General features: G+C 44.4%; 1 protein-coding gene across 4 annotated transcripts in view; it reads left to right on the forward strand.

Moving 5' to 3' along the window:
• The first annotated feature begins 5324 nt into the window (after nt 1–5324).
• Nucleotides 5325–15143, forward strand: part of TBC1D8B (TBC1 domain family member 8B) — a 33339-nt gene continuing 23520 nt past the window's right edge. For 2 of the 4 annotated variants that reach the window (XR_011004127.1, XM_068204945.1), the window contains exons 1-2: nt 5325–5528; nt 13085–13195. Coding sequence is in view for 3 of the 4 variants with exons in the window: in XM_068204945.1 (XP_068061046.1) it covers nt 5399–5528; nt 13085–13195 (241 nt within the window). In the remaining variant the exon portion in view is untranslated. The remainder of the gene's footprint in view (nt 5529–13084; nt 13196–15143) is intronic. The other 2 variants (XM_068204943.1, XM_068204944.1) reach the window with 2 other exon arrangements.

The following is a 15143-nucleotide window of genomic DNA, read 5'->3' on the forward strand; positions in this document are numbered from 1 at the left end:
TCCTGACTGACATAAAATATTACCAGCTCTCATGGAAGCAGATGCTGAATTCACCCTGTCCCACAGCCTCGAAATGCATGCTTCTTTTGGGAGGCCAAAAAGAAGCAGTGTTTGCTCAAAGTAATTGGAATAAGGAGTGCTAGTTACGTGCAAGATGCTACTGTTACTGAACATGTTACATGTTACTGAAATTGTGTTGAGATGCTAAAACCTAGTAGCTGTGAAGAAAATCCAGTCACTTTAGGATGTGTTCAGTGAGCTGCTGAATTGTGCTTGTAGGCACGTTCAGCACAAGGCAGTCTGCCATGTGAACTTCAGACCAGACTGGCTGCATCTCACTTTTCCTTTGTCAGGTTGTCCAGCATCCCTTCCTTACTCCAAAGTCTATGTTTGCTTTGAGGAAAAAACATTTTAAAAATTATTACTTGTCCTTTGTTCTGTACTCTACTATGATATACAGTAAAATCTTGTTGCTCTTCTGGCTGGTTTGGGAGCAGTTAAGTCTTGTATTTCTTTTTAGCTCAGTTCAAGTCTAGTCTAGAAAATACCAGTTGGTTCTGAGCTCAAGTTGCAAAGCTGTCTATAATCAGACTCCACTCTGAAGCTGTGATTTGCTGTGATTGCCTTTTTATTCTACCTCTGAAGTGCAGAGCTGTGAAAGGAACAGCCAAGCAGTAAATGTGCAGCCCCTGATCACTTCATTCCCTTTCCATTTTACAAGGATGGTATAAACTTATTGTGGTGTGTAAGCTGCAATGTAGTAGAATCTTATAAGGATACAGTCTCATGAAATCATCTGCCAGTTTTGTGTTCAATAGGAGCAAAATTTGATGTTCAAGGAAAAAAGGGAAGGGATTCAGTTTAATACATGGAAAGGCACTTTTTGAGTTGCTTTGCTTGCAGAATTCAAGCTTTACATTTACTGCCTTTTAAGAGCAACAAACTGCCTTTCCCCCAGTACTTGTATTTCTAAGGGTAATGTGAATGCACAGCCCTTTCTCAAGGAATGCACTAGTGGAGAACTGGGGGGGAGTGCAGAAGCTCCCATTGCTGGACCTGTCATCTGTAGGATCAGAGGACGTCTATGTGATCTCTCTAGGCAGGCTTGCTTGCTCGAGGCACTTATGCTATTTTTCAGAGACAGATTTATTTCAGAAGGAAACTTTCAGAGGGGTTCTCGTATCAAATGTGGCCACTGCTAAAGGAACACATGCAGGGTCAGTATCTGAGCAGGAAGTGCACTACTGCTAGGCAGAACTTAATGGTTCTCCAGTTTTGCAGCTTGACTTGCAAGTCTGCCATGTTCTTATCTGTGCAGATTTGTTTGTAATTTGTAGCTATGCAAGGGATTTGGTTTAAAAATTAAAGTGTAAATTTTGTGAACACCATCTTGATACTAAACTTGGGTCTGTTGCTGTCAGACTGCCGTAAAGAAATTTCAAAGATCCACTCTCACTTTTTTGCATTTCCAAGTTTCCATGGATGGCAGCTATCTTTACCAACCCTACTTAGGGGACTGTGCAGCAAAATGTTTACTTGGTTTTGGTGATGCCACGAGCTAGAATGTCTCTGGGTTGTGTATATATGTTTATGTGTGTGTATGTGTGCTGTGCCATGACAGACTCTTTCCTCTAAGCAAGAAGCCAACAGGAATGTGCCTGGGGCTAGGGTTGTTCCTGAAAAGCAATAAAAACCTGCTGTTATTGTGCAATAGTTTTGGGGTTTTCTATAGATATGCTATAGCTCTTGTAAAATAATGGAAATAATGAGCCCACAAATGGTACAGTTGCTAAAATGTCTGCCTGTTGACTGTGTTAATATTCCCACTGAGTCACACAGACATGTCAATTCTTCTGTCCCAAAGAGCAGACTGAACAGGCTCTGGCATCACTCCAAGTGTTTACTCACTCCTTTAGGGAAAGGGAGGGAGTTACCCCTCTCCCTCAGGAATGCTCTGATCTAGACACTTCAGTCAAACACTGTGTACTCTCAAACGGGGACTGGGAAAGTTTTATTATCCCTGCAAGAGAGGAAGCCTTGTTGCCTGGTGCTGGATTACTGTTCTCACTTGTAAATCAGGCTTTACAACAGCAGGGCTTCATTCTAAATTTCAAGTCAAAATAATACTGTTTTCTCATCTTGAGGAAAATTTTAAGGTGTCCCTATAAAAAATAGTTTCAGATGAGAATTTTGTTTAAAGGGAAAAGCAGGACTTGTGATGAGGGCTGCAAACATATAAAAGCAGTTTGAGTCATAAGGGCAGTTGGACTCTTGACATAAAATGGAGAGATATAGTCCATCTCAGTCTTCAGAGGGAAAATTCTGCACTTCTCAAGCGACCTAACAGCTGGACATAATAAATAAAGACATCTACCTCGCCCGTGTGATTGATTGAATGTAATTTCTTTCCATGTTTAACACACCAGCACAGAACGTAGCCCTGCCTTTTCACTCAAGTTTAGACTGATGCCTTTCCTGTGCAGAAGTGAATGGGGCTCCTCTCCTGCAGGGGTGTAATGTCTGCAGTTTGGAGGAGATCAAAGAAAATCTACTGCCTTCAGCAATTAATTTTGGTTTCAAGAGAAAACTGAAATCAAATTGCAGCATTCGTGCAGTTTGAACTAAAAATTATGTAATACTCCTAGAGGAACTCTGCACTGATTGTTCAACTGTTGGTTATACAGAGTGAAGCCAACATTTATTCATATAGCTATTTGTTTATGTAATTTTGACATGGTTATTTGAGGGAAGTAATTTACAATTTCTAAGATAAGTCTTGAATAAGTGAAAGAAAAATTCTGCAGCACAAAATAGATCTGTGTTGCTGTAGAAGGCATTGATTGCACTGTAGCATGATTGTGCACTGATTAAGAAGGTTTTCAAGTGGCTATAAATAAATTCCTCCATGCCCATAGAGGAGCACTCTTTGCATCTGAACAGTATTTGATTAAGAATCCAGTGCCTGGGGGAACTGGAAAAGAGAAAGACATTCAAGACTTTGAAACATGGAGAGAAATACAAAACAGACATTTTCCAAGCAGTAGCATTTTACTGTTAAATATTAACCAATTAACAAAATTTGAATGTTATATAAGCAAGTAACACATGTCCTAACGTGTCCAGTATGTGTGTGAGTCACCAAAAGGCAAGCTCTGGGTAGGAAATGCCTAGGGCATCTCTCCTTAAAATTAGCACCAGAATTAGAAGATCTCTGTTAGGTCCTTAATTTCCTGTATCCAGGGGCTTGTCTAATTGGGGAAAATTAAATGGTAAACACTCTCTCTGGGAATGCTCTTAGAGGAGCAGGATCCCTGCAGGAACCACTCAGTCAGTTCAGCTGGTAAATCCCCAGCAGTGTCTGTTACTCGTGGCTTCAGGTGGGGGATTGAAGACACTGCCTCGTGAATTGCTGTGTGCCAGAGTATCAGGACTCTCCTTAATGTTTGATCTATGTTAGTTACCATGTGCTGGCTAGTGACTTCTATTTTATTTTTCCTTTCTAGTAAAGGTAGACCACCAGAAATTTGTTGCTTCCTTTTCTGTTATAAAAACACGTAAAAGAATTGTAATAGTTAAATCTATATTCAGTCCCCAAAGTACAGCTTCATAATTCTACAGCTTCTGTTGCTGTGGTGCAATGAGTGACTGAAAGAAAAGGAGAAAAAGTCTCATGCCAGTGCAATTCACCCAGTTTTGAAGCTTCCCGTGAGTTAAATGTGGTTGCACACTTGGGTCTGCTTGCACACTGGTCCTTTTGTAGGTGGTTGCTTGTGCAGCTGGAAGTAGATGGGCATTGCCAAATAATTTCTGTGACTGCTTGGCAAAACCTCACTGCGCCTGTGCTCACAAATAGCCCAGTGCTAGCAGCAGCATTTTTGGTAGTGAAGTACTATTGAAAAGCATGAAGGAAGGCAGTGCAAATGCAAAAGTGCCAAGGTTGCAATGTACAATTAGTGCATAATGGGCATAATTTTTTTTTTTTTAGAAAGAGTTCAAAGCAGAGGCTGAATTTAAACAGCTGTCTGCTGAATTTTTTGTATGACACACAATCAGTAAAGCATTATCCTTGAAATTCTTAGGAAGGTCAATTATGCTGGAAATAGAGTGCTAAGGAAAGTGCACAGATTTTGGGAAACAGGAAGACCTATTCACTCCATTTGTACTGAGTGAGATTGTGTTAGGAGCAGGAGTGAATCTTACATGGAGGTGGGAAAAGACGGCAATTCTGGGAAGTTCTCGGCACCAGAGACTGGAGCAGAGGAGGCAGTGGGGCGTCCAGCCCTCTGAAAGTTTTTCTGTGCTTTTTGTCAGCCTGTCTCTGCACCCCAAACCCCGCCGGCAGTGGAAAACACAGCTGGGCGCCAAACGCCGTCCCCAGTGACGTTTGTCTGTCCTGTGGACTGAAAACGGGACGTGTGCCACGGGCAGAGCGGCCACAGCAGCTTCTGCCCCGCCTGCGGCAGGGGAGGTGCGGTGCTGTGTGCGGGAGCGGCCGGAGAGCCCTCCCCGGGGCACACAGCCGGGACTCGGACCCCGGCCCCGCTCCGGGACACCGCGCGGCCCGGACCCCGCACGGCCCGGACCCCCGGCCCCACTCCGGGACACCGCGCGGCCCGGACCCCCGGCCCCGCTCCGGGACACCGCGCGGCCCGGACCCCCGGTCCCGCTCCGGGACACCGCGCGGCCCGGACCCCGGGTCCCGCTCCGGGACACCGCGCGGCCCGGACCCCGCACGGCCCGGACCCCCGGCCCCGCTCCGGGACACCGCACGGCCCGGACCCCGGGTCCCGCTCCGGGACACCGCGCGGCCCGGACCCCGGGTCCCGCTCCGGGACACCGCACGGCCCGGATCCCCGGGTCCCGCTCCGGGACACCGCGCGGCCCGGACCCCCGGCCCCGCTCCGGGACACCGCACGGCCCGGGTCCCGCTCCGGGACACCGCGCGGCCCGGACCCCGGGTCCCGCTCCGGGACACCGCACGGCCCGGACCCCGGGTCCCGCTCCGGGACACCGCGCGGCCCGGACCCCGGGTCCCGCTCCGGGACACCGCACGGCCCGGACCCCGGGTCCCGCTCCGGGACACCGCGCGGCCCGGACCCCGCGCGGCCCGGACCCCGGGTCCCGCAGCGGAACAGGCCGCCGGGGCTAACGGGGCAGCCCCGCCCCGCCACGCGGCACGGGGCGCACAGGGCCCGACGGGAGCTGTAGTCCCGAGGCAGGGGAGCGCACAGCCGACGGGAGTTGTAGTCCTATTACAGCAGCGCAGCGCGGCCCCTTGGCGACAAGGACTACAGCTCCCAGCATGCCTTGGGAGCCCCGCCCTCCCCTGCCTGGCACCGCAGCTGCCAGCGCGGAGCGGGCACGGCGGTGGAAGCGCTGTGCCGTGAGGGGCCGCGCGATGTGGCTGAAGCCCGAGGAGGTGCTGCTGAAAAATGCCCTCAAGCTGTGGGTGCAGGAGCGCTCCAACCCGTACTTCGTGCTGCAGAGGCGGCGGGGCTATGGCGAGGAGGGCGGAGGCGGGCTGGCAGGTACTGCCCCCGTGGGGCCGGGGCAGGGCAGCAGCGGGAGGACGGGGGTCTGTCGGCCCCGGGACTCCCAGCCAGAGGGGCAGGAAGGGGACCCGCTCGAGTTCTGGAGCCCCGCACTTCCCGGGCTCCTCACGGGGCTCCTCTCGCCTTCCTTCCCCTGGGTAGCGCGGCCCCAGGGGCAGCAGAGTCCGGCGGGGACGGGCACGGGCACCGGCACCGGCAGGGTTGGGCGGCTGGCGCTCTGGATGCCCGGGTCACCGGGGAGCTGTGGGCAGCACAGCCCAGCCCCGGCACGGGCTGAAGAGCCTCCGGCACAGCTCATGGGCAGCTCGGTGCAAGTGGACACGTCTGAAGAAGGACTGGTCTGTCTTGCTTTGTTGAAAAAAATGCTCATTTCCAAATCCCTTTTTGTGCGTGCGTCTGGGGCTGCTTGAGATGAACTGCTCAGGCATTTCTGATGGCTTGTTTTAAAGGCAAGCCTATGATTTGATGGGCTTATCAGCAGTGGTGGGTCAGGAAAGTGACAGAGGGGTGGGACAGGAAACTGACCATCGTATAATAAACTTTATTCCATGAGAACTTCAAGGTATGGAGTTGAGTTTCTATTTCTAATTCTTGCCTGTTTGTATCATCAGGCACTGCAGGGGCCCCAGCTACTGCTGAGACCTCTGTGATGGTGGCAGCTATTCTGACTAGAACTGACTCCTCTATAGACTGGTGGCATCTGTCATTGACCCTGTCAAGGAGAAATGCTACAGGGAATCAGCATAAAGTCATTCCTCAGTGGGATGTGGTTCTCAAGTGTTTTGCATTTCTGTAGCTTTTCTAGGCTCTCTCTAATTTGTGTCATCCTAAAGCAAACTATGTTAAACATAAGGCATAATTGTCTTGTGGGAACGTTTATTAATTTTACTGAACAAAACCACAAGGTTCAAACTTCTGGTTGGTGAATTTCAGATATAGAAATGGCCCTTGCAGCTGGAGGTGTATCATTCTTCATTGGCATCTGAAGCACTGTCAGGGCACATGAAAAGTGTGAAAGAAATCATCCCAGAATCCCAGTTTACTATGCATATCATAGTATTATAAGCAGATAGGTAATGTCAGGCCTTGGCTTAGAACCAAGCTTGGAAGTCTTGTGGGGATCAGGCTTGATGGCCTGTTCTCTACCTTGATGTATTTGGAAGCCAAGGAGACCAAGTTGCTCTGAAGGTTGACTTTCTGCATGATAAAATTCATTTAAGGACTGTGATTAAAGTGGAACAGTGAGAACTGGAATAAATTGTTCTTTTGAAAACCTCCTCATAGGCTTACAGCTGGATAGACAGCTGGGCCCTCCAAGTGCCCTTTGTGTTTTGGTGAAGGTGAGGCTTCTGTAACTGCTCTCCTGTGGTTGTTGACAGTTTGGGAAAAACACTCTGATGGGATAGTTGCTGTAGTATGCTTTTTTTTTTTTGATGTGGCATTGCACATTTTATTTCTGTAACTTTTCCTGTAAATTCTTACAGATTCTTCTGTGCAAGTTACATTTTTCCCTGGACAGAAACAAAAGGAGTGAGATGTTCTTGAATTAAAATTGTGATTAAGAAAGACTAACAAGACAGTTGCATAAAAATGCAATTACATTAGTGTTTGCAGGTTTGGAAATATTCAAACCTCCTAGGTATAAGCCAGCATTAATTTGATATTGCTGCATGTCACTTGAGAAAATTAGCACTTCTTTAGGAAAAAGCAAAGCACAGCTGCTGTGTTATGAAATCATCCCAAATGTACAATCCTGTTCTCCTGAAGAGTGTTTTACAGCTGGTGAGGCCCAAGGTGACTGGCAGCACTGAGGGACTGAGGTAGGAGTGAAAGAGGGAGGCAGCAGTGCAAGATGAGTCATGAGGGAAGAGGGGAACAAGGCCTCAGGACAGGAGTGAAAACAAAGATGGGTGGTGCTGCAGGGTTTGAATAGCACCAATGGGGACGTGACACGGGATTCCCAAAAATACAGGGCTACAGTTGGCAAGACGGGCTTTAAGGAGGGAAGTTTTGAGGAAGCAGCCAGTACCTGGAGAAAGGTACAGACAAAGGAGCAAAAGATAGATGTCAACTGAGGTGCTTACCTGGAGGAAGGCTGGGAGTTCTGGTGCTGTCCTAGGAACAGAATGAAGGCTGCAGTTGGATTTGTTTGTACAACCCCTCTGGACTGACAGGGGCAGGACCAGTTCGTAGATGACACGGGGAGCTCTTATGGCTTGTGTGCACACACCACACTTCAGAGTTTGGTTGTGTAGATGACAAGGTCCAGAAACACCTTGTGCTGGCTGTGCTCAGCCCTGCCTCCCTCCCTGCAGATATGTACTGCTTAGCTTTACACTTCACTCTCTGTTTTAGAGCTCCCCAAAGGATACAGATGCTGTAACCTTTCTGAGTGGTGCTCCACTGGGTGATTGATCATACAGCGGGCTGTCCCAAAGTGTGTTGTCTGACAATGCAACCGTGTGACCGTGTTCTCTGGTTGTTCTGTCTCCTGTAGACCCACTCTGGGAGAGCTGATCAGGTTTTCCAGAGTGGATGGATAAGAATATAGTTGTGAATACATGTGCTGTAACTAAGGTCTAGTGAGATTAAGCATGCTGATCACAGAGCTCTAGCTTTGGTTCTAGTTTAGGAAGGACCCTAATTAGGAGATGGGTATGCTGAGAGCAGTGATGCAAATGAGTATTTGGTGTCATAAAATACCAAGTTTTCATAAATTTCCAACTGAAATTTTAACAAACCAATTGCTTATTTCCTGCTTCTGCTGTTTCAATTTGCCTCTTTCTGCTTGAGAAAGATAAGTAAAATGCAACTGTGAGAGGAGGAAAATTTACCAGTGAAATAAATATATGGTTGGAACTAGCCTTCCCTGTACCATGCTTAGAAAGGTGGGGAAAACCTGTGACTCTCCCGTGTCCTGGCTCTCCTGTGGCAATTGTTGCCATCCCAAATCTGTCAAAGGCCCCTGCTGGTATTTCCACTGTTTAAAAGCTGTGACTTGTTGAGGGGGCCATTGCTGGCTGGCTTGCATGCACAGGGGCTTGGGACAAAGGCAGATGGAGCTGGGCAGGGATGTGGCCTGTGGAGAAATTTTCCTTCTCTGACATATGACAGAAGGAACAATATTCAAGTATTAGTTGTGTCTCTTAAGACGCATGTTTACATTTGGGGATGACAGGTGGAAAAAATTACCAGCATGTGCTTTCCAGTTCCTGTCAGACTGCTTTTTAGAAAGAAAAACAAAGAGCAACTGTGATCTGCAGTACTTTTTTCTGTTCTTACCAAGTAGACCAATACATACTTTTTTTCAGAGTTGCACTTGTAATTTTCCCTATTTCTAAGGATATCTTTCTTGCTGCATAGAGGCAAGGTTGGACACACACCTTAGTTTATGTTGAGTTACTGAGTTACTGTTTACTTACCTGAGTCGTAACCACTGACCATAATGCACCTGAATTATTGTAAATGGAGATGAAATCTTTTGGCTCTGAAGGCTTAAACTGATGTGTTATTTGTCTGAATTATCTTAGAGCATTCCCATCTCAGCCCATGTATTTCCTTAAGCTGGAATTTCTTAGTCATGAAATCAAGTTCACTTACAAAATAAAATTAAGCCAGAAAATAGTTCTGTGCTTAATTTGAGCATGTAGGAAAAGGAGTAATATTTACAAGTTGGTATTCCTGTATTTTAAATCAAATACACAGCGATGACGGGTTTTTTTGTTTATATTATTGAAAGCTGGGGCTTCAGTCATTTTTTTAAAATTGAACCAAAATGCTCTATAAAAGTAGTTGCTGCTATAGAAAGAAGCTTTATCCTGTCACTGTAAAGAAATATTTGCTGTTATGTTTCTCCCATGATACTGCATCCTTGTCGTGGTTTTGCATGGGAGGCATTTAGGGAATGCACTGGAGAAGCCTTAGTGGAAGTTACAGAGCGTCTGCTAAGTTAGGTTGGTAGTTTTGGTTCCAGTGGACCTGCATTTCTGGGCTTTTGATGTATTTTTTCTCCCTCTGTCCTGCTGGGGAGCAGAGCATCTTGGTGGGCACATGACATCCAGCCAGGGCCAACCTGCTACAGCTCTCTATCACAAACTTGATTGTTTTACAGTGGTTTTTCCTCTTTGGTTCTGCTCTGATTGGCTGTGAATTCTTCAGATTGTAAAAGGGAGCAGTTTTTGCTGGAATGGAATTGGGTGTAGATGCAGGATGTCACTTTCTGTAGTTTTTGCCACTCATTAAGAGCTTTTACAGTATTTTCCAGAAACTCTTTTTTTTTATGATGATATAAATAAACTAAAAGTGAGAACTCGGTTGTAGACCAATATGCTGTTATATTGGTCAATATGTAGACCATATATGCTTTCCAAAATCCTTGCTGCAATGGGGCTGCCCTGTGTGGTGCTAATAGAACATTTCTGTTTGTAAGAAACTCTTACATTCTTAAATATTTTATGTTCCTTAACACTTTGAATGGAGCAAATCAGGAGTCTGTCTGATCCAATTTTAATATAATTAATTGTTGACCTCAAAGGCACTGTTATGCCTTAGAGGAGAGACCAGGCCTGTGCTAAATTTACTTCAAAAGAATAGTGCTCTTTTAAAAAAAGACAGAAGCATCTTTTCTTTGTTTCTGATTTTTCATCAGTAAAGGGAAACTGATATTGTTTGCATTACACTAGTACCACAAAGGATAGGAAGTAGTCAAATTGCTATAAATAAAGTAGATCCTTAGAAATAAAAAAGCTGTAACTGCTGCTATTCCAGAAGATCATGGGGATTGTGGTTTGAAAAGGGCCAAAAAAAAAGCACCAATATTAGTATTCTGTTGGTGTACTTGGTGAAATAAATATAGAAGGACAAAGTTGTGTTGACCCCACATGGCAAAATGCTGGGCAGATGTTAGTATGTACTGTCAGTTGGTACGTGCCCTAAGTTGGTACAACTAAGAGCAAAATAGCAAAATTCAATGGTGATGTTTTGTGGCATGTCTCTGAGCTAATGTTGATATTTTTCTAACCAAGTATTTTAGAGACATCTTGGGAATGACACATCTATACCAAGCTATTCTGAATCCTTGTCCTTTATTTTGGATTCTAGGGTATTTTACGCTATTTACTGAAGCATCTAGGGTATTTCCCAGTAGTTTTACTCAGGCAGCTATGAAACTGAAAATGTTTTCTAAAATCAGAGCCTTTTTTCCATATAAATGTGCATCACTTTTCATAGATACAGCTGAAGTCGTTCTCTGGGCAGAATAGGTAGATGATTAGGTGGAATTCCCAGGAAAAACTCTAGTTTTAAGCAGAGATGAAAGTAGGGGACCCTCTGTAAGTTGTCCCTTGGTTCCCATTGGGAAATAGCAATCCAAGGGAGTGCCTGGGGAGAAACACACATGAACTGGAGGGTATAGCAACCCTGACCAATAATGCAGTATTCCAAACATTGGCAGCTCGTGGAGGACTTTCAGGACTAGGATGAGAAGATGAGTGAGCCTCTGCTTGTTCCTCACAGTTATGGCAGTGTCCATAGCCATGGAATTAGTTTGTACTGTACTGAGGGGCTGTTTATTGCCTTAGGCTCAAACCTGTAGTCTGCATCCCATTCATGACTTGTGGCAATGCTGAGGTGATGGATACTCACCTGGTACAGTTCATTGTGTCTAAAATCTGATGACCTTCCAAGGAGACAGGAGCTGTGATGGCATTTTGAGGAGTGCTGCTTTCTAGTGCACTGTGGTAACCATTGACTCAAGCAGAGTTAGCTTTATAAATTGTGAATAATGTCCTTGTACTGTATATTATAACAGAAAATGTTATTAGGAGATTTGTGAATGAAATAATGCAATGTTTGCTGAAGCAAAGCCATCTTTGAGATCAGCTCAGTGTCATGACTCATTCAGTAAGCAAAAGCTGCTTAAACAGACATAAATTTGTTACTTATTCAATGTCTATCTTCAGTCAGGAACTACAAAATAATTCTACTTTCCAACAGCAATTTACAATCTGTTAATTGCAGAGAAGACCAGAGATGTAATGTACTGCTCTGGTTGTTGGGTTTGTTTTGTTTTTCTTGTTGTTGGTTTTGTGGTTTGTTGTAATTATTTACTTCTGTGTTTTTGAGGAGAAGCAAAAACATTTGAAACTTGAATAGCCACAGTGAGGTAGTCCGACAGGCTCTGTGCTGAAAGTGTATCCTCAAGAAAACCATGCTTTGAGGATGAGCATCTAGACTTATAAATTCTGCTTTATTTTGTTTCCTTTTATTCTTTCACAATTTCTATTTTTCAGAATTTGGGAGGGTGTTAATGGAAAGAAAGTAAAACCCAAAGTACCAAAGCAGCCAACCTAAAAATTCCAAAATAACTTTTGAGGGATGCATTTGAAGTTGTCTAAATCTAGTGCTTCTACAGAACATTAAAAACCAAAATAAAAGAATAATTTTCCGTTAAACAGGGAAGGTTCTGTAAAGATATAAAGATTCTATAAGGGCTGTGTTAGTTTTGTATTCCAGCTCTCTACTGGCATTTATTGGGGATGCTTTGCATCCATGATATCAACAGATTTCTGAAACAGACTTTACAACAGCTCTTTGAGTAATTGCATCATGATTTTTTGGGTAATCTCATCTCTTATTTTTCTGTTCTTCTGTAGGAGACTAAGAGCCCAGTGTGATTGCTTTGGTAACTTTGATTCAGTTGAATTTTCTGTTTCTGTGGCCATGTTAGAAGGATGCAAACATAGGAAATGCAGGAAAGAAGCATAAGATCCTGTTGATTGTATTTTTGTTTCTGTTGTAACAAGAAAAGATTTTTTGGTGCATCAGGAACCAAAAGTTTCAATTGTTTCTTCAGTATTGATTTTTCTTCTTTTAGAACTTCCTGATTTTTAGATTTTAAAGGATCAGTTAAGATATCTGGGCTAATATCTTTATTACTGCACAGTGAGAGAGAATGATCTTGAGTCATTAGGAAATGCACCCTCATTTTCCCAGTCAACGTTTTTGTCCTGGTTCTGGAGAGATGAAATTTGTCTTTTTAGTGAAATTAGTATATTTTCATCTGAACTCTATTTAATGGGAGCTAATTCAATACTTAGTGGCAGGGAGGTGACAGCCAATTATGGTCTTGAAGGGCTCTTTCCTGTGCCTGGAAAACAGAACAACAATAAATTACTAATTAAGAGGTAGTTCAATTACTGGTTGTGCTCACTGAAGGCTGGACTGCCTTGTTATAGTCTGGTTGTGCTATGGTTTCACATTCTGCATGGCTATCACTTTCTCAGGGGCCATCTCAAGAAACTTCTTCACCCTCATTTTGTGCCTGGTGGCTTTTACTGGATCAAAATATCACATCCCAAAGAAGTTCCTCTGGGAATACTTTGTGTTCTTCTCAATTGTGCTTCTTATTTTCTCAGAGGTCATTAGTCCTTACTTGGGCAGCATTCCTCTTCCCCAAGAAACAAATCAAAGGGGAGTGTGTGTTTCAAAACTGGAGTTTCACTGTGCTGTGTACGTTTTCTTGGACACAACAGGTCTCCTTGTGGGAACGTTGGATGCCGTGTTGGACTCTACGTCGAAAGTCGCCCCGTTCCGCATCCTGCATCAGACCCCCGACTCCCAGGTCTACTGGTCCATCGCGTGCGGTACGTACCGTGCTCTGGGAGCCAGCCAGGTCCACAGTCTGCAAAGGAGGGTGCAAAGTATGGCATCCATTTTTGGCTTAATCCTCTCACATCGTTACTCATTCTCATGACCTCTAAATGGTTAAAAGGCATCTGCAAGCCTGAGCTTGACAGCAGAGTGTGGTTCCAGTTTTCAGAATAGATCCATGGACTCTTCCTATTGCACCTTCTGGTTGCCTGCTATCTGCAGGAGCCCTTCAGGTACCAATGCCTTTGGGCACTGTTACAGTGACAGAGGCACAGTCTTTTCTTTTGTGAGGTGCAAGGATAACTTGACGCAGTTCAGGATGGACTCCCAGGATCAGCTTATTCCAAAGTGTGCTGTAGGTAGGAGTAACAGTAGATGCTTATCCTAATATTTTTGTTTACTTTGTCTCTGCATGTTAAAACATGCAAGTTCACAGTCATGGTCAGAGCTGAATTCTTCCTTGTGTCTGTTTCCCTTTTAGTATAAGTTCTGTCTCTTTCTCATGTTGTGTTATTAATCAGTATGGAATGGAAAAGTAAATACAGATTTGTTCTTGTAGCTTTAATTTAATGTAATTGCATGTCACTTTAAAAGGGCACCCTTAAAGAATTTGAACAGTTTGTGAATTGACAATAAATAACATTTCAGGGCCACTTCTGAAGAAGTCAGACCTGGTGACAGGCTATCAAAAAAGTACTTTAATATGTATGTTGGAAGTGTACTCTGGGGAATTCTAGTGCCATCAGGTCAGGCCTTGGGAAAACACAAAGGGTAATCTTCATTTTAGGACTGAATTTATATAGGTTCTGTGCTGCATATATATGCTTTACAACAGAAAGCTACATAACATAATTGTCCTAATTGTGTTAGATTGTTTCTTCTGTGAAGAAATTGAAGGGATGACACTTTGTTCCTGGTATTACATATTAAGGGTCTGGAACAGTGCTCTTAAACCATTTAAGCAATTACAAAAAAAGTTTCATTATTTCTGGGTGACCTCTTTGCCTCTGATTCACATCGTGACTCAAATAATTGGCCTACATGTGTAGTCTGAGAAAAAGAATTACTTTTGCAATGTAATTGCTATGTTAATTACTCTTCATATAATTTAAGTGTTGCTGCAAATCCACCCAGTGTAATGCAGCCTGACTATTTAACTATATTTAGAGCAATTTCTATTCATTCACAAGGCCACTTTAATTCCATGGAGTCCAATGAACATTGGTTAATTACCCTTTATAAAGCGAGCTGAGAAAAAAGCAGTTGTTCAAGGTGTGTTCTTGAGGGTATCAAAAGTATGTGATTGCACTGCCTGCTTTGATTGGTGAGCATTCCTGTGGAGGATGAAGCTGCCAATTAATTTATATTCTAGAATGCCTTTATTCAAACCTATGTAAGTTCTTTCACTCTCCCTGTCTCCCAGCATCTGATGGGGAGTCACTGTCTTTAAAGCACTGACTCTGTTTTGAATTTGCTGAAACCCTACATTTTCACTTGTGACATCTCAGTCCTTGCTGCCTCCCTGGTTCCAGTGATGTTTGCTTTACATCCTCACATGTGTAAGGGATTGTGCACAGCAGGCCTTAGTCTTGAAGTTCTGCTCTGGAAACTGTTGTGGGCCAGTGATCAAAGCTGAGGATATCAAAGGCACAGATTTAATTTCCTGCTGAGCCTCATGGTTTTGGTCTCACATTTTCCACATTCTGGCCTGTTAAACGGGGAGTGTTGCAGTGGTGCTGTGCTGCCCGTGTTGGGGAGGTGCTGCTGACAGGAAGGACCTGTCAGTCCAACTCAGGTTTCAGCACTGAGCCACATAATGTTGACAAAGCTGAGATGCTTTTGGATTTAATGGCCAGAAATAGAGCTGCATAAAGGACTTGAAAGATAAAAACAGAGCAGTGCATATGTTTCATGTACACTGAATATGTTTTCAGTGTTCAC

Source organism: Anomalospiza imberbis, chromosome 14, assembly GCF_031753505.1.
Source record: "Anomalospiza imberbis isolate Cuckoo-Finch-1a 21T00152 chromosome 14, ASM3175350v1, whole genome shotgun sequence".
Lineage (NCBI taxonomy): Eukaryota > Metazoa > Chordata > Aves > Passeriformes > Viduidae > Anomalospiza > Anomalospiza imberbis.